Source organism: Myxocyprinus asiaticus, chromosome 38 (assembly GCF_019703515.2).
Source record: "Myxocyprinus asiaticus isolate MX2 ecotype Aquarium Trade chromosome 38, UBuf_Myxa_2, whole genome shotgun sequence".
NCBI lineage: Eukaryota > Metazoa > Chordata > Actinopteri > Cypriniformes > Catostomidae > Myxocyprinus > Myxocyprinus asiaticus.
Window position 1 is genome coordinate 12513961 of NC_059381.1, and position 19545 is coordinate 12533505.

Below are 19545 nucleotides of genomic sequence, written 5' to 3' on the forward strand. Positions count from 1 at the left end.
CTTAAACAACCCTATGACACCAGGTTTTTGTAGACAGAAGAGGAAATGAGATCATCTCGAGGGTTTAACCAGATCCCATAGCAATGCCACGTTTATTAAATTATTAGTGAAATATTAATTGGGTATAATAATAATAATAATATTAATATTAGTTATTATAATACAGTTGTAGAACTAATATATTTCTATAATTTTTAATGTAGTTATTATAACCATTATTAATATTATTTTAATTCCCACTACTTATTAGGTCCTTGTGGTGGTGTTACTCACCTCAGTCTGGGTGGTGGAGGACAAGTCTCAGTTGCCTCTGCTTCTGAGACAGTCAGTCAGCGCATATTATCACGTGGCTCGTCGTGCATGACACCACCAAGACTCCGCATGTGGAGGCTCATGCTACTCTCTGTGATCTGCACAACTTACCATGCGCCCCATTGAGAGCAAGAACCACTAATCGCGACCACAAGGAGGTTACCCCATGTGACTCAACCCTCCCTAGCAACCGGACCAATTTGTTTGCTTAGGAAACCTGGCTGGAGTCACTCAGCAGGCCCTGGATTCCAACTCAGGACTCCAGGGGTGGTAGTCAGTGTCAGTACTTGCTGAGTTACCCAGGCCCCCAATAACTACTATTATTATTATCAGGGCCTGAAATTCGGCACAGGATAGCAGGTATTGCGCACAAATGTAATCAATAAATTTCGCACTATTTTATACATTTTAACATGTAGTGGAGAACTGGTATCCAAGCCATACAGATGAACAAATCAAATCAATAATCTTGTCTTCTTATCAAACTATAATTCCACAGTCTGGACGAATAATTCAGCTTTTCTGCATCTCTCTCACATGGTTGTGGCCATACGCACGTTTGGCAAAGACGTTTGAATTGAGGGTTGAAAGCCATTGAGTTTAATTTCTGAGTCTATGGTGCCATCTACAGGTAAAACAACGTGATTTGCCCACTCAGCTAAACAGAAAGAATTGTCCGAGTTTTTACTGCCATCTAGAGGAAGCACAGCGTTACTGTGCGCGTGCACGCGAAGGGGGGTTGGCTCCACCAGGCAGTCGGAATTAGGCGCAACACCTGCATATCGTGGCGCTCCATCATACAAATACAGCACTAAGAAAGGCAGAAATAGTGCAATAAATAAATAAATAAATGCCTTGAATGCAACCAGAACTGCTCAGCTGCAGGGTGAAGACTGAAGAGAAATAGTTAAACGGCTATTAGGCTACATTTCTCATCTCTCTAGAGCCGTTTTAATAAATATGAAATGAACATAAACAATAATAATATAGTAATATTAATACAATAGTATTACAAATATAGGCTACATGAGAAAATATTATCAATCTATCTTTAATATACATATAAGCAAGGTTCTCTCAAGATTTAATTTATAAAAACATGCCAACATTAAACTGACATTTTTAATGCAACTGTTAATTATTGACTTGTACTCTTAAAGTGATAGTTCACTCAAAAATGAAAATTCTGTCATCACTTACTCACCTTTGTGTTGTTGCAAACCTGTATGACTTTCTTCCATTGAACTTAAAAGATGTTAGGGAGAATGTTAGTTTCAGTCACCATTCACTTTTATTGTATGCAAAGTAAGATGCAGTGACAGTGAATGATGACAGAGACATATTAGGCCTACCTAGCATCTCCTTTGGTGTTCTACAGAAGAGGCACATTCGTGCAGACTTGAGGGTGAATTATGACAGAAATTTCATTTTTCTGTGAATTGCCGTCTAACTACCTACTAAAGTATTTGTTAAAAGGTATCAGCCAAGAACAAGAACATAGTGTAAGTCAGTACATGATTGCATCACGTCTTGCTGGGAAACAAGTGACTGAAGAGAAAGGCCGTAATGTAGACGGTATACTTATAAAAATAATAATTCTATCTGAATAAAAACAGAGGTAAGCTTTGAGAAAAGTAGCATGATATTTAGGCGAGATTGTTGTAAAATTTCAGATGTTTTAGTATTATAAATTTTATCCCCCCAAAGCGCATTAACCAAACAAAGAGGGTGGTGGAGCAAACACTGGTCTGATCACACTTTTACTCCAACTAACACTTAAAATATTTCTTGTTCTCCGTCTGGGTCGCTCGTTTTGTACAATTTTTATATAACATCTTATGTAAACCGGAACCAAAACAAAGTCCAGCGGCAAACATCATGGCGCCGCCCAGTGGTTGGTCAGGAAAATTGTGGATGGTGCAAGAACGTATTTAGTGTGAACGGCCCCTTATGCTGTCTTTTAGTGATGGGAGGTATCCCGTCTAATTAGGACGTAAAAATTACATGAAATTAGATGTCTAATATCATGGTCAGTCCATGTCAGACACCGGCTGTCGACTGAGAATGTAAGCATGCAATTACAACATATAGGCATATAGGAGTGCCCTTTGCCGTAGTAATGTCAATGGACAGTGCTGATTCGCTCTTGGGGAGCAGATTTAATTTCCCAATGTGTCTCAGATTCGTTTAGTGTGATAAAGGAAGGAACAAGTTTATACGCGCGTCGGATAAACTTTCAAGGAATAACAAGTCACCGGATCAGATCACAGTAAGTGCGCGGTCTTTTATGTTTAGTATTGACATTTGTTCTTTTTCTTTTCTTTTTCTTTTTTGGTTTGTTTTTTAAGGGTCAATGCAGAGCTATGTCATTATTTAGTGTTGCATGATTTTTTTTTTTTTTTTTGTTTTTTTTTTTGTTAGTTTAAGTAGCCTGTTGTAGCCTACAGTTGAACGATTATTTTGAGTATTAGATTTGAGCATGAATTATCTCTTAACAGTAGCCTATATATAAATAGTGTCACAAACTGTCACATCTTGTTTTACCTGGCGTTCGTAAATTTTGATAAGTTGAGTAGCCTAACTTTCTGTTTACCTCTACACTGCTTGATGGAGAACAGCTGCATTATTATTTTACGATATTGTTTTATGTTAATGATACATTTAAATTAGTTACATTTCATTTTATTTTTAATTAACACATAAATTAAGATGTCAGAAAACGAGATGTGCTGTTTAGGTCCATATAAGAAAATCTAACATGAATAGAATTTTAGACTCTACACTATTATATGATATAGGCTATGAGAATATATGAATGTGTGTGATTTACATAGTGTCTTTAAAGTCAATGCATTCATTACTAAATCATTAATCACTGTATTTATTTGCTTATGTGAGAAGTTTGCATGAAATAGACACAGATGATGATGATGATAGATATGATGGAAACACTTCCAATTTTTTTATTTCTTTGTACTATGAACCTAATCCAAACAGAGCAAAAAAATCAAAACCTTTAAAAAGATATTCAGGATATTTTTTTTTACTATGTTTAAAGAGAATATTATATTCATATTGCATTATAATATTAATATTGAACATATTAAATATTAATACCATCTCAAGAGAGCCCTTTTTCTCTACATGTCAGCATACTGCAAGATCACAAGACCAAGATGGACTTCACTCAAACCAATTATGGAGAAAGCAATACAATTACTGAGACCTGAAGTGTGAGAATAACAAACGAGCATGCAAAAAAAGTCATAAGTCAATGTGATTTCAGGCTAGCTGCGTTAGCTGGTACATCTCCCGAAGGACGTTCTCCTTCTGTGCTGAGCGTGAACAGTCAGACATCATTATAATAACACTGTTATCAGATAACTTTTTGAAGACGTTTTTATCAAGCCGACTAGCAGCCAAAATCAATGTTCTCTGAGCATTTCCATAATCAAAAAGAGATAAGGGAAGAACCGTGAAAAATGTCTGTAAGCCATCATTTTGAATGGGAAAAAGATCAATAACAGCATTCGTAACTAGTCTTAAATGTAGAATTAATGGGCTCTGTGATGTAATCGGAAGGATCAGATTCCACTGGGATGAGGGGCATCTCCATTAAAGTCATTATATTGTATTATTCTATGAACTTGGAGCAAGCAAGCAGTGAGCTATTGGTGAAGTGGAGACTTGGAGAGCTGGTAAATCTAAGCCATACTGCTGTTTTGTTGGAAATCAACTGGAAACCATTTTGACAGAAGTAATGCGAAAATGGACACTTGTCTATAGTGGCTAAGTTGTTAAACCACCAAAGTTTCAACAGGTGTATCTGGAGTGGACATTGACTCCTACTGGAATCCTCAAGCAACCAAAACCTTGATCCTTGAATACCATCAAAATGAACCTCACCTTCCAACTCCTGGACCTCATGCTGGAGGCTTCCAACCTCTCTCGCTGGCAGTTCATCCAGGAATATTCCATCCCTCCTCTGGTGGCAGTGCCCAGACTCCCTAGCTCCTTGCTTCCAGTGTTTGGCCTGCTCTACGTGCTCATCTTTGGGCTTGCAGTGGTGGGCAATGGGGCCGTGCTGGTCCTCTTATGTCGGAGAAAGACTCTGCAGTCTCCCAGCACTTTCTTCATTTGCTCTCTGGCACTCAGTGACCTCCTGATCTCCATTGTGTGTGTTCCTGCAACACTGCTGCAACACTTCTTCACCAACTGGTTGGCAGGTAGTCTTTATTTCGTACGGCATATCCATAAACATGCTTGGTGTTATTTAAACTTGACTGAGTTGACATAAGAAAAAGTAAACAAGTTTATTGAACATTAGCCAACAGACACATTCATCTGTTCTGACTCTTTAAGAAAATTGTCTACACTACTACCAGTCTTAGTTTCTGTAATGTCTTTGATGATTCCTAACTGTCTATATTCATCTGGCTGCCTCATTCTTCCTATCACTTTGAAAGTTATAACACAAACCCTAAGGTTTCATGATGCTTAATCCATTCCCAGTTTTATTACAGGAAAACGTTGACAATAAAGTAAAGCTTTAAGGATACATTGCAGAAACAGAGATTGTAAAAAAGACTTTGATGATGCAAAAAGCTAAAAGAGCTTAAATTAAAATTAAAAAGTCAGCTCAGAATAACTCGGGGACCTGACCTTCAATGTTGCATTAATCTCACAATTCAGTGCTTAATGAAAAGGTTCAAAGGGTACAGGTTTTCTATGCATTCTTGAAATTTTCTTTACTATTGTCAATGTTTTAAATTACTGAGCATTAACAAAGCTATACAGCACAAAAAAGAAAAAAGAAAAGATTAAGCAACACTTAAAGAATGAATGAAAGAAGCATTAGGAAGTAGCACTTGTCTTGTGAATTCATGCCAGTGAATAAATCATGTACAAAATGGCAATTCTTTTCCTGGAACTGGATTTTTGAAAAGGCTATCCATAATAATGCAATATCCTGGTCCTATGACATGTTACTGAAGTAAATTCTTATGACCTTTAGTAGCACCCTCTGAGCACAAACATTGTAGATTACGGTAAGTTTTTTTTTTTTTAACCAAAATAAAACTCAGGCTCTTAAGGCTCTGCAGTATTGAGGAACATCAGAATTAATTCCAACATGTTGTTTTGTATTCTGAACAGAGTGGATTACTGATGTACTCGAGTCAACTTTATTTATAAAGCACATTTAAAAACAACAAAAGTTGAACCAAAGTGCTGACTCAAGTCAACCAATCAAATGAATCAAGACAAAATTATGTCTTGATTCCTAAGAGTACAAATTGATTCACCATTCTCAGACGTACTTTAGGCCTACCATTGCAGCCATAACAACATAAAAAAACAAAAATTCTATATTTATATAGTGAAATGTATTATGTATGTAACTGAAAGCAGAAATGTTATGTTTGGTTTTGTTTTTCTTTATGCTGAGATATTTAGGCCTACTGATATCTCTGATGCATAATGATTAATAATTAAATTGCAAAAATAAAAAATAAATAAAAAATAAAAAAATATCTTCATGTTTCCTTTTTACTTCAGAACAATAATATAATTTTTTATCTTTGAGTTAGGGGCTGTTCAGACCAGATACATTCTTGCGCTAAAAAAGCGCGACAGATATAACAAAACACGTGTCTCGAAACACGCTTTTAACAGTTCAAGTTCTTTTTAACTTGGCATGACATCTAAAAAAAGACGCTGTGCTCCTGTGCAAGATTCTACAAAAACAGCAAGACGTGACACAGCTGTAAAAGATGTTTGACCACCACAGTGGTTCTCAAAGTGTGGAGCCGGTATTGCAAAGGGGCGCAAAAGACTACCCTAGTTTTCAAATCTTGTTCAATTTCACAAATTTAAATTTGCTGTAGTGACAATACACACCAGAACCAATGAAATTTTGTGCCCAATTTCTTCTTCTCTGCTGCCTTCTCCTTGGTGGCAGGTGCGCTCACCGTGCTGCACTTATGTAAACAAAGATGTTCTCACGTGTGCACCAAATTCAAAATTTGTGAAGGGAAAAATTTTCAGTGAATTAAGATTTACATTTTTTATTGTTCCTCACGCTACGCTATTGTATTGCTTCAGAAGACTTTAAATATAGCGCACTTGTGATATGGATGGCTTTTATGGTGTTTTTGGTGCTTGAAAGTCAAAATAATGATCCTCTCATCTCCTATCCTTGTGATCCACAGATGAAAAACAGTCATACTTATTTAAAACAATCCATTTTTATTTTTGGGTGAGCTATACCTTGAACATTACTCCTGCAAAGCAGTATCACTTTTTTATTTATTCACTTTTTGACATGCTCCATGTGAATGCCCCCTTACACATTTACCAGTTACAATACAAGATAATGGTAAATATTACAGATTTAATTGGTGAATGATCACCACTTTTGTCACAATGTTGAATTTATGTTGTCATAAACAAAAACACAATGACATATAAAGAGGACAATTATATAAAAGTATAGGTAAGGGTCCAAGGCAAGCACCCATCACACACTGAATGGGTGGATTTTAAAGATCTGTACACAATATTGGACACCATCCATTAAAGGGTTAATGTTCATGGCCATCCTACAAAATAGACCTCCAGTTTTACTGTGTTAAACATTCAAGCCTCAAGTTTGTAAATAACAATAACACACTGTGACCAGAAACAGCATCACCGAGACCAGACGGGCACAATCACACTTAAACATCTGAATGTAGCATACTCATTATTGCATTTTTCTGTGTTTATTTACAGTAATATTGTTTTTCATCACCTTCTTTCATCACCCTTATTACATCTAACAACACATCCACTCCAAGCTTTTGATGAGATGGAAGGTCACCATTGATATAGTCCAGGTCTCGTCCCTGGTGGAACCTATGGTTGAACTGTAAATGAGCACTTTACCTGACTAGTGCTGTTCTCAGAATAAATGATGGTCTCTTTGATGTTCGGTGAAGTGTTTTCAGAGGTATACATTTTCCAATTTGAAAAACGTTTATTTTATTCAATTTTGAAAGACACTTTTATTTGCTGAAAGTACTGATGCTGTTGGCTCTGTTGCACCATTTCATCCTGTCATATATTTTATGACACAAATACACCACATTCTCCCAGCTAAGACAGAAATAATTGTATGTCAAAGAATGTGTTATCATTCTTTTTATATGATATAATGGAGTAGTTTATAAATAAATAGGCAGAGAGAAGAGAAAGATAGAAAGAGAGATAATGGAGTACTATAATAATTTAAGTGGTGACTGTTTTGATGTATTTTATATTACATTTTACATTGCTTTTATATTAAATGCAATACTTCATGCATCAAAAGAATCACCACTCAGATGCCCTATTTGCCCTTTAGGTTTTGTGGTGTATGCCATAAAGTCTGATATATGAAAAAACGGGATGCTGACCAACAACAACAAAAGTAAAAATAAAAAATAAAAATAAAAGTTTACAGACCACATGCAGAATCTGTTTATTACATTACATTAGTTAGCATGAACTAACAATGAATAATACTTTTACAGCACTTATTAATCATGGTTAGTGTTAATTTCAACATATACTAATATACTTTTAACATTAAAAGTTCTATACGTTAAAATAAAAGCATTATGAACTAACATTAACAATGAGAAATAGCTTATATTTATTAACATTAACCTAGATTAATAAATGCTGAAAAAGACATTTTTATTGTTAGTTCATAACACCTAATTCATTTAATAATGTTAACAAATATAACCTTATTGTAAAGTTTTACCAACATCATTTTGTTTAAAAGTTAACGTATCATTGCTTCTTAATATCATGTGTTGCCTCCTGGAGCATCAATGGCTACTTACAACCATACTGTATAGTTTCAATGTCAAATAGCTATATATTTAAAAAAAAAAGATAAAAAAAAAAAAAAAAGAAGAATTCTGCAAGGGGTATGTAAACTTATGTGCAGAATTGTAGAACCTCAGTTGCATGTCTGGCTGTGGCTGCCATTTATGTTACTAGACAAATCAGGCATAGTTTGCATCAGTGTTTATTAGAAAAAATTACCCCATGCAAAAGCCATTAGCATGTGTCATGTTGTGTTTTAGATTCTGTCTGTTACAAGAGTCACTGACCTTTTGTATAATGACCAGTCCATTTGAAAGAAAGTCATGTCCAACGTGAAATAGGTGGAATGATGCTAGTATGAAAATGGAAATATTTAGGATCAGTGAGGTCAAATACAGGAATTAGTGTGCTATAGAATGACTCCTCAAGACTGCTGTGAGAAGATTGTTCCTCATGAACAAATCCAAGGCAACACAAGTCAAGACTGATCTATTAAATAGTAATTATTTGGAATGGGTAGCATTGTGATAAGCCTCTTGTCCTGCTTTACCCCATGTACTCATCTCTCCAGACCTCTCCGATTATACATTTGCTGCTCACTTATTTTCTTCTCTTTGTTGAAATATTTTTTTTAAGGTCACCTCAATATTGTTCTTCATATAGTTTTATGTATTACCAACACCATTTCTGCTCATGTGACATTGTCCCCATTCACTCTGGAAATGGGTCAAGCAGTTAGTCGTTCCTTACAGTATTGGCTTGCTCATTCACTCTCACAAATCTCTTCATCTTTTCTCTCACTGAGTAATTTTCTGACTCACTGGTCACGTACACACTGCAAAGATTTGTGAGTGACAGCTGCATTTACAGTCAAAAATAATTCCCTAAATTATTGTTATTTGTGTGTACGGAATACTTAAGTCACTCCCAAAATCAGGATAGTTGACATAGTAATAACCATAGTTTAAAAGGGGGCATAACCAAAAAATTTAAAAATTAAAAATTGAGAACCTCTGGTTTATGATATTAAGATACTGCTTTTATATGGTGTGCTCTTTCTGGATCCATGGTGAAACTATTGTGGAGAGAGACAGTATCAAAATTTGCCAATACAGAAACTCTGAGATTTTCTAGTGCCACAACTCTAAAGAGTTTCAGTGTCCAAAAGAAAGTGATGTCACTGTATTTACAACTACTTGTTCAGTTCTGTTCTGTACACACTAGCGATTGTCACTACCTGAAATTTTCAGGGGTGAATTTGTATACATGATGTTGTCCCTGTCATTACCAAACTTTGAGTATACAGAATGAGGTGAAGCACACAATTAGTCTAATTTTAATGTTTCATTTAGCTCAGTCACACTTATTCATTCACAGACATACTTTCACAATCACCAAGCTATTTCACTGACTCAGAGTTTTTATTTGTAGGGGATTTTCTGTGCAAGCTAATACCATTCCTACAAGTGACAGCGATTGCATCCAGCATGCTTACCATGACATGTATTGCTGTGGAGCGTTTCCAGGGAATCCTTTATCCTCTGCATGTCCGCAACAGCTACTTCCTTAGCCATGCCTTCAAGATGCTGGGTGAGTGATGGAGATAAAGGGAGAGACTTTAAATAAGTGGTTCTACAAATGTAACTTACAACAGCAGCTACACTTTTGTCAGACATCATTACTCATAAAGCTGAACTCAACTTTTTGCTACAATCCATAAAAAATATTCACTTAAAGGGATTGTACTCCCTCTCATGCCATCCCAAATGTGTATGAACTTTTTTCTCCTGCTGAACACAAACGAATATTTTTAGAAGAATATTTCAGCTCTGTTGGTCCTTACAATGCAAGTGAATGGTGACCAGACATTTCAAGCTCCAAAAATCACATAAAGGCCACATAAAATTACTCCATATGACTCCGGTGGTTTAATATATGTCTTCTGAAGCGATATGGTAAGTGTGGGTGAGAAACAGATTAATATTTAAGTCCTTTTTTAAAAAAAATTTTTATACCATAAATCTCCAATTTCACTTTCACTTTTAAAACGTTAAAGAATGTATCAAAGTGAAAGTGGAGATTTATTGTAAAAAAGGACTTAAATATTTATATGTTTCTCACCCACACTTATCATATCGATTCTAAAGATTGGATGTAACCACTGGAGTCTTATGGATTACTTTTATTCAGCCTTCATTGGATTTTGAAGCTTCAAATGTCATCACCATTCACTTGCATTGTAAGGACCAACAGAGCTGAGATATTCTTCGAAAAATCTTCGTTTGTGTTTTGCAGAAGAAAGACAGTCATATACATCTGGGGTGGCATGAGGTTGGTAAATGATGAGAGAATTTTCATTTCTGATTAAACTATCCCTTTAAATTGTTACACTGATGATATAATTATAGAATAAAAATAGAAGTATTTTCACAAGTGGTCTCAGACTTTTGAAGCCCACATATAGTCCAAAATATAACCAGCTGCAACTAAACGTTTTCAACACAAATAAAGACCAGTATGTTTGCGGAGTTATTTTTTAATCTTGAGAAATGAAGACAAGTCCAAGCCTATGTAAAGAATGAAAAATGTTGGGGCCTGGGTAGCTCAGTGGTAAAAGACGCTGGCTACCACCCCTGGGTGGGTAGAGTCACATGGGGTAACCTCCTCGTGGTCGCTATAATGTGGTTCATTCTCGGTGGGGCGCATGGTGAGTTGAGCGCGGATGCCGCGGTGGATGGCGTGAAGCCTCCACACACGCTATGTCTCCGTGGCAACGCGCTCAACAAGCCACGTGATAAGATGCGTGGGTTGATGGTCTCAGACGTGTAGGCAACTGGGATTCATCCTCCGCCACCCGGATTGAGGCGAATCACTACACCACCATGAGGACTTAAAAGCGCACTGGGAATTGGGCATTCCAAATTGGGTAGGAAAAGGGGGGGATAAAACATGTTTTCATTGCCTAAGAATCGTTGTTTTACCTAGAAATAGTGATTCTGAACCTTTGAAAGAAAAGTATTGTTTCTAAGTTCCATCTGTCCTGGCTTTACAGTGGCTGTGTGGCTGGTTGCCCTGGCAATCGCAGCTCCCATGTGGTTTGTCCAGAAAGTGGAGGTAAATGGGCAACCTTAAAAGAAATCTCTGCATTCACGTTCTCTCTGCCATTTCCAGTAACAATCCCTATCATCACCATTATACTGACTACTATTTGTACATTATTTACAGATTACTTGAGCTCATTCCTGTTGAATATGTGTAACACACAAAACTCATGTCATTAACACAGATAAGGAGACAGTGAACTGGGTCATAAACATCAGTATTCAGTATATAAAAACTTCAAATTGTGATTAATATTCCTCAACTTACCATCATGCATTCTTTTATGTCCATTTACTGTATTTGTACTGCTTATTGATACTCTTGTGTGTTCTTAAGAGCTTCTTTCTCAAAAATAATCTTTAAGGAAAAGTGTCAGTATCACAAACAGAAAATATATCAAATTAACACAATTGTCTGTTCTCATTTTATTTTTTGTCATTTTTTTGTATCACCGAAATACAGTGGAGGACAGATTCTATTTCAAGGGACTGTAGTAATGATGTAAACAGTATGTGACACTGCTAAAAAATAAATAAAGAAATAAAGTGACCCAGCACAATGTCATTTGTGCTGTTTTTCCGACTTGGTATAACGTTCAAGATTTTACCTTAGTTGATGATGAATCATAAGATCACATCTTTAACTTTAAAGCAGTCATGTTATGTGTTTTTTTTTTTTTTAATTCTTTGAATATGTTCCTTAAGGTTAACTTCTAATATTAGTACATTTTTTTTTTTTTTTAACACAAACATTTTCCACCCTCATTCCGACCCTCTGTCAGAAACGCTCGGTTTTGGTGCTGCTTCTCCTTTAAGACTTGACAGTACATGCCCACTGTTATAATTTGCTCTCTGCTCTTGACTGACCTGCTCCCTCTCCTTGCCATCTCACTGCTCAGTGCTGCTGGGCAGGCTTCAGGAGTGATTAAAGATAAAGTAGGCATTGATGTTTTGCTGTGGAGGTGGTCAGATGTAAACGTCTACCATATTGTGACATCACAGTGTGGAGGAAGTAGAGAACAAGTTGGTTTGGCAGATTGATTTAAAAATTGCTGTTTTTGAGTAAGTTTTTAATTCTGAAACTTACAGTATGTTTTTTTATAGTACTATGACATATACACTGGCGGCCAAAAGTTTGGAATAATGTACAGATTTTGCTCTTATGAAAAGAATTTGTTACTTTTATTCACCAAAGTGGCATTCAACTGATCATAATGTATAGTTAGGACATTAATAACGTGAAAAATTACTATTACAATTTGAAAAAAAAATCATAACTTCTTAAACTGCTTCAAAGAGTTCTCATAAAAAAATCCTCTACGTACAGCAATGACAGCTTTGCAGATCCTTGGCATTCTAGCTGTCAGTTTGTCCAGATACTCTGGGCACATTTCACCCCATGCTTCCTGTAGCACTTGCCATCTGTCTTGTCGGGCACTTCTCACGCATCTTACAGTCTAACTGATCCCACAAAAGATCCATAACACTCTTTTCCAATTATCTGCTGTCAAATGTCTGTGTTTCTTTGCCCACTCTAAACTTTCTTTTTGTTTTTCTGTTTCAAAAGTGCCTTTTTCTTTGCAATTCTTCCTATAAGGCCTGCACCCCTGAGTTTTCTCTTTACTGTTGTACATGAAACGTCTAGGTTACTGTAGTAACCCCCGTTCCCTGATGGAGGGAACGAGACGTTGTGTCGATGTAGTGACACTAGGGGTCACTCTTGGGAGCCCCAAGCACCTCTGATGTTTTAAGAAAAGGCCAATGAAAATTGGCGAGTGGAATTTGCATGCCACTCCCCCGGAAATATGGGTATAAAACGAGCTGGTCTGCAACCACTCATTCAGGTTTGTGCTGAGGAGCCGAGACAGAGTCCCGGCCATTACAGCGGGTAGTTCAGTGTTGTGGCAGGAGGGACACAATGTCTCGTTCCCTCTGTAGGGCTTTACTGGTTGTTTAGATCAGTGTTACTATCAGAAATAATTGGTAATTATTTCTTTAGTTATTAATTAATATTTAAATTAATTAATTGAATCTAACTCATTAAAACCTCATATGGGGCTCCAGTAAATGTAGTGCACTACGTTTAGGAGCGGGTTTGGTTATTAGCGATAATTAATAATTATCAAAGATAATTTACCATCAGGGCATACTACCATCAGGGAGACCATACCGTGGAAGATTACATCATATGGGGTTTCCAACAGGGAACCAGCGCATATGGAGCACCTATCCCAGTACAGGGGCTGACCTGAACAGGGCATACTGACACAAGTACTGGGCCTGGTGTCGAATTCCTCTGCCGAATTTGCTTGCCGCAGGTGCTGGGGGAGGAATCCAGGGTTCACTGATCCCGGGAACTCACGTGGATGGAAGAGCGCACATCTTCCCCTCGGAAGGGGAAAGGTGCTTGTGTGCCAGCGGTACACCCGGCCAGCTGCCCGCATCCTTACATGTTTGTACCTACCAACACACGGGACGAAACCCGGAGATTATAAAATCTTGTGAAGGCATTGGGTGTTGCCCAGCCTGCTGCCCTACAGATGTCTGTTAGAGAGGCGCCATTGGCCAAGGCCCAGGAGGAGGCTACGCTCCTGGTAGAGTGTGCATGTAGTCCCAAAAGGCAGGTCCCCAACCCTCTTGATGGAGGTGAGTGCAGTCAGGAGGGCCGTCTTCAAGGAGAGGGCTTTCAGCTCAACTAACTCTAAGGGCTCGAAAGGGGCTCTCTGTAGGCCCAGCAGGACCACAGAGAGGTCCCATGAGGGAACGAGGTGTGGCCTAGGAGGATTCAACCTCCTGGCGCCTCTAAGGAACCTGGTGATCAGGTCGTGCTTCCCCAAATACTTACCGTCCACTTCAAGGTGGAGGGGGACAGCCGCCCCTCCATCCTCTCCTGCAGGAAGGAAAGCACCGACCCGACTCCACAACTCTGTGGGTCTTCGCCACTGGAAGGACACCAATTCGCAAATAGGTGCCACTTCAAGGCGTACAGTCGCCTGGTAGAAGGGGCCCTGGCCTGAGTGATAGTGTCTACCACCGTGGGTAGACCACTCAGATCTTCTGCATCCCATCCAAGGGCCAGACGTGGAGGTTCCAGAGGTCTGGTCGTGGGTGCCAGATCGTGCCTCGTCCCTGAGAAAGAAGGTCCTACCTCAGGGGAATTTGCCAGGGAGGGGCTGTCGCGAGAAACTTGAGTTCCGAGAACCAAGTCTGGGTGGGCCAATAGGGCGCTACCAACAAGACCTGTTCCTCGTCCTCCCTGACCTTGCACAACGTCTGTGCAAGTAGGCTCACTTGGGGAAACGCATACTTGCACAGACCCCGGGGCCAGCTGTGCACCAGTGCGTCCGTGCTGAGGGGGGCCTCGGACAGGAAATACCACAGCGGGAAGTGGGAGGATTCCCGGGACGCAAACAGGTCTATCTGTGCCATGCCAAATTGACTCCAAATCTGCCAGACCACCTGGGGGTGGAGCCTCCACTGTGCGATTGAGTTCGCCGGAGATATGAGTGGCCTGCAGCGACTTGAGCTCCAGGACTCGCCTGGAAACCTGCTCTAGTGGAACCCCTGCCTGTAGAAATGCCAGGTCCGTCCAAGGGCTGAACAAGCAGCAGCAGATTGGCGTGATAGCCATGCGATACGTGCCGTGGCGCCATGCCCATCTCGGGACTCGAGTCTGAAGCCAGTGCTGAAGCGGACTCATATGCATCAACCCGAGGGGCGTGACCACCGCCTAGGATGCCATATGCCCCAGGAGACTCAGTGGGACCACTGTTCTCCCCCTGAATGCCTTCAGGCAATTCAGCACCAACTGAGCATGCTCGTTCATGAGACGAGCGGTCATAGCGACCGAGTCCAACTCCATCCCGAGAAAAGAGATGCTCTGTATCGGGGCAAGCTTTCTGCAACTGCCTGTGCATGGGTGTGAGTCACGGAGGGGTGCGTGGAGGCGGGATACCCACACCTGCAACGCCCTGGCCGCGAATGCTCTGTGCACGGTAATCGTAATGACGACAGCCGAAGACATCGAGTGTATGACCCAGAGAGCCCCTTCGGGCGTGCGGCAAACTCAACAGAAAAGGATACCAAGCATTCTCCCTCCAGCCCTCCACCGGGGGATGGAGTGGTCTGTCTACCACCTCCAAATGTGGTGCAGGTCTCCTCACCTCTGGGTCGCCTGTCTCAGGGGTGCTTAGAAGCCTTCCTAGGGTTCTTGGTCGTGGACCGTGAGACGAGGGGCATCAAATTCCTGCGGGGAGCTCTACGCCGGGGCCGAGCCATTGGTTCAGGCTGCGGTGGAGCCGATGTTGCCAGGCAGATGGGGTGCGCAATCTTGAACCATGCAAGATGTGCTGAATGGCCTCGGTCTGCTGCTTTACCGTCGAAAACTGCTGTGCGAAGTCTTCGACAGTGTCACCAAAAAGGCCAGCCTGGGAAATGGGGGCATCAAGGAAGTGAACCTTGTCAGCATCCCTCATCTCAATCAGGTTGAGCCAAAGGTGGCGCTCCTGGACCACCAACGTGGACATCGCCTACCCGAGAGCCTGCGCTGTGACCTTCGTCACCCATAGGGTGATGTCGGTTGCCGAGCACAGCTCCTGCATTACTCCTGGGTCAGGACCACCCTCGTGCAGCTCTTTCAATGCCTTGGTCTGGTGGACCTGCAGGAGGGCCATGGCATGCAGAGCGGAGGCGGCCTGCCTCGTGGCACTGTAAGCCTTCACTGTCAGAGACGACGTAGTCTTACAGGCCTTGGATGGGAGCCTAGGATGGTTCCGGCAGGTGGTGGCGCTCTGTGGGCATAAATGCACCACAATCGCCTGCTCTACCTGGGGAAAGTCTGTGTAGCCCCTAGCCGCCCTACCGTCGAGGGTGGTGAGAGCAGCAGAACAACGAAAGCCCAGTCCGGGCAGTGAAAGGTGCCCACCACGACTTCGCGAGTTCTTCATGCACCTCCGGGAAGAAAGGCACCGGGCGGAGCATGACCGTCAGTTAGGCATCGGCCTCAGACTGGGTGACCACACCCGAAGGTGGAAGCCCAGCCGAGTCCTCCGCATTGGACTGAAGCAGCCTGCTCTCCGATGCTGCTATTGTGATCTCATCCTCCTCTTGAGCGCCGAATGAGAGGTCAAACCCGCTCTGAGGCGGGCCGCCTGACTCATCCCAGAACTCAACCGGGGTGCACGAGCGTGCTGGGGAATGTGAGGTCCGTGGGGATTCACCCGGTGGAGTTACTTCCACTGAAGTCCCCAAATTGCCCCCAGCGCTAACCGTCGCGGTCTTTTGCCTGCGGGCATGAACCATCCACGAATGCTGTCTCAGCGTGTCTGGGTAAGGCAGCGATCGTGACTGTCAGAAGCAGAGAGATAACGACCACAACCAGGAAGTGCACATAACCGGAAAGGCATCTTTAAAAAGACGCTTTCCGTCAGTGCCCAATCTTTTGGGGAAATATACTCTTTTAGTGCTCCACACGTGCTGCCGAAGCACCCAGGGGCGTTCTCCGCACTTATCTGTGCGAGAGGGGGAGAAACCGCTGTGATGCGCCGTAAAATCCATCAGTCGTGAAGATCGCTCTTTGCGCTTTCTTGCAGAGGTGAATGGATTGGCAGTGAAATACATAACACTGCTCGGCGCCGAAGAAAAATCTGAATGAATGGTTGCACACCAGCTCCTTTTATACCCGTATGTCCGGGGGAGTGGCATGCAAATTCCACTCACCAATTTTCATTGGCCTTTTCTTAAAACATCAGAGGTGTTTGGGGCTCCCAAGAGTGACCCCTAGTGTCACTACACTGACACAACGTCGAGTGACAGATACGGAACTGGTGTTGAGTGGGTAGAATTCAATGAAGCTGTCAGCTGAGGACAGGTGAGGCATCTGTTTCTCAAACTAGAGACTCTGATGTACTTATCCTCTTGTTTAGTTGTACATCTGGCCTTCGACATCTCTTTCTGTCATTGTTAGAGCCAGTTGTCCTTTGTCTCTGAAGACTGTAGTGTACACCTTTGTATGAAATTGGTGCAATTTCAAGTATTATATAACCTTCATTCCTCAAAACAATGATTGACTGATGAGTTTCAAGAGAAAGCTGTTTCTTTTTTTTGCCATTTTTTGACCTAATATTGACCTTAAGACATCTTGTTTATTGCATACTGTGGCAACTCAAAAACAAACTATGGCTGTGTCTCGTTTGGAAGGATGTGTACTCCGGAGGTCGCATTTGTCGGTCGCATACTTCATCGAGGCTGTCTCGTTTCAGAAAAGCGAGTAGGACACTTCGAATGCAGCCTTCTTTCATGGGAATTCAGAGGATGCATGAGGTGTATTCTTCATGGGCACTCACAACCCACAATTCTTTGCTTCAACGGAAAATAATGCCAATTTGCCCATCAATATGATGTTAAAACGCAAGTAATGTTGAAGTACCTCAGTAGATGGGTGCAGAGTATATAATATGTATAATTATATTAATATATAATTAAAATAAAGTATTAGACTAAAATTACACCTGTAAAATCTATTTTCTTTTCACTTTACATCATTATAATTCTCCTAAAATTGACCTCATACATTCCCTTCTAAAGGGACTTTGTTCCCTTCTCACTCAAAGCACTTGCGCTTGTTAAAGAGTGGCGTGCTGTCATAGCAACCATGTTACATTCCGTTTCCGTTTGTCCTATGAAGGCTGTCTCTTTTAAACGAGATTTGTTTAAAGGAGGTTGCTCGGTATACTGCAGCATTCAAAGGACACGTCCTACCTAGCACGCAGCCTTCCAAACAAGACACAGCCAATGTTAAGCTTCATTTAACAAACCAAATAGTTTTCAGCTATGATATAATGGCAAGTGATTTTCTAGTACCAAATTAGCAATTTAGCATGATTACTCAAGGATAAGGTGTTGGAGTGATTGCTGCTGGAAATGGGGCATGTCTAGATTTGATAAAAAATTACTTTTTTCAACTAGTGATGGTGCTGTTTTTTACATCGGTAATGTGCTGACTATACTTTGTGATCAGTTGAATGCAATTTTGGTGAATTAAAGTGCCAATTTCCTTCCAAAACAGCAAAATCTCTACATTATTCCAAATTTTGGCCACCAGTCTATGTATGTCAAAAGATCATGGAAAATTTGATTCCTCATGTCATGACCCCTTTAAATATAACTGTTATCCTTGTTATATTTCATCTGCAACACATTGTGCATCACACATTCAATAGAGATAATGGTAGGAATAAACTACACATTACGACATGCATCATTATATCAATTCATCAGCGGCTCTCCAAACGAAACACCCCACAACAGATCTTCAGCGATGCACTGTTTCTTCTCCAATAGACCTTATTCACAGTAGCGCCAACTTTGATTTTTGATGGGACTGAAAACGAGGCTGTGAGGGATAGACTTACCATCTCTTCGCTTCAATAGCACTGTATAAAGCTATCAAAAAGCTCCTAAATCACATCTATTTTTCCCCAGCTCATGTTGTCTGGAGTTTTTGTCTACTAAAATTTCTTGGAAAGACATTTGTCAATGTTTAGTCAGTGGAACGATCCAAAAACACATTAAACAACTGTACAACCCATTGAAGAGTTTATCTCTCACTGCATCTTTGTCATTTCTATCAAAAATCAAAGATGGCACTGCTGTGAATTAGGTCTATCCGGTAGGAAGCATTGTAGGGTAGCGTAAATAAAAAGCAATGAAGAATAATGAAAGAATGATTGTAAAAATGAAATGAGGAACGTGCATGTCATGATAGCAGGATGATCGACAGGCTGTGTACTATGACTGGATGCACGTAACAATGCAACTGAGGGTTTCAAAGTGCGATTTTATGACGTGATAGTATGTCGCAATACTCGCACACTTTTTTTGCTACACACAAAAAAGCAGTCACTTTTCCATCACAAAATGAGTACACACTTTAAGGGCACAGTATACTGCAAGTAGGCGAGTTGGGACGCAAGGATTGACTTTATGAAATGGTTTGTAATTATTAAACAGAAAGAGGACATGAAATAAGGAGGAAAGAAATGCTGACTGTTTAAATATATGAGCAGAATAAATCTTGACTCTTTGACTGTAATTCTCATGCATGATATTTAATGCAAGCAATAATAGACACATCAAGTCTATCAGAAATAAAAATTAGATGCTGGCTGTGCTAAAAGGAGCCATTCAGGGCTTCAAATAAAATGTCCATGCTGTTTTCATTGTAATGTTAGTTCTGATTGCCTTCCATTTACCATGTTTGTGACCAGGAAGTATTTGT

General features: G+C 40.4%; 1 protein-coding gene across 1 annotated transcript in view; it reads left to right on the forward strand.

Annotated features, from left to right (window-relative positions):
• Window positions 1–279: 279 nt before the first annotated feature.
• The window catches only part of LOC127428627 (pyroglutamylated RF-amide peptide receptor), a 28248-nt gene continuing 8982 nt past the window's right edge, over window positions 280–19545 (forward strand). Inside the window, exons 1-4 of the mRNA XM_051677091.1 lie at window positions 280–2581; window positions 3464–4538; window positions 9598–9756; window positions 11219–11280. Of these exons, the coding sequence (XP_051533051.1) occupies window positions 4208–4538; window positions 9598–9756; window positions 11219–11280 (552 nt within the window). The 5' untranslated portion in view covers window positions 280–2581; window positions 3464–4207. The remainder of the gene's footprint in view (window positions 2582–3463; window positions 4539–9597; window positions 9757–11218; window positions 11281–19545) is intronic.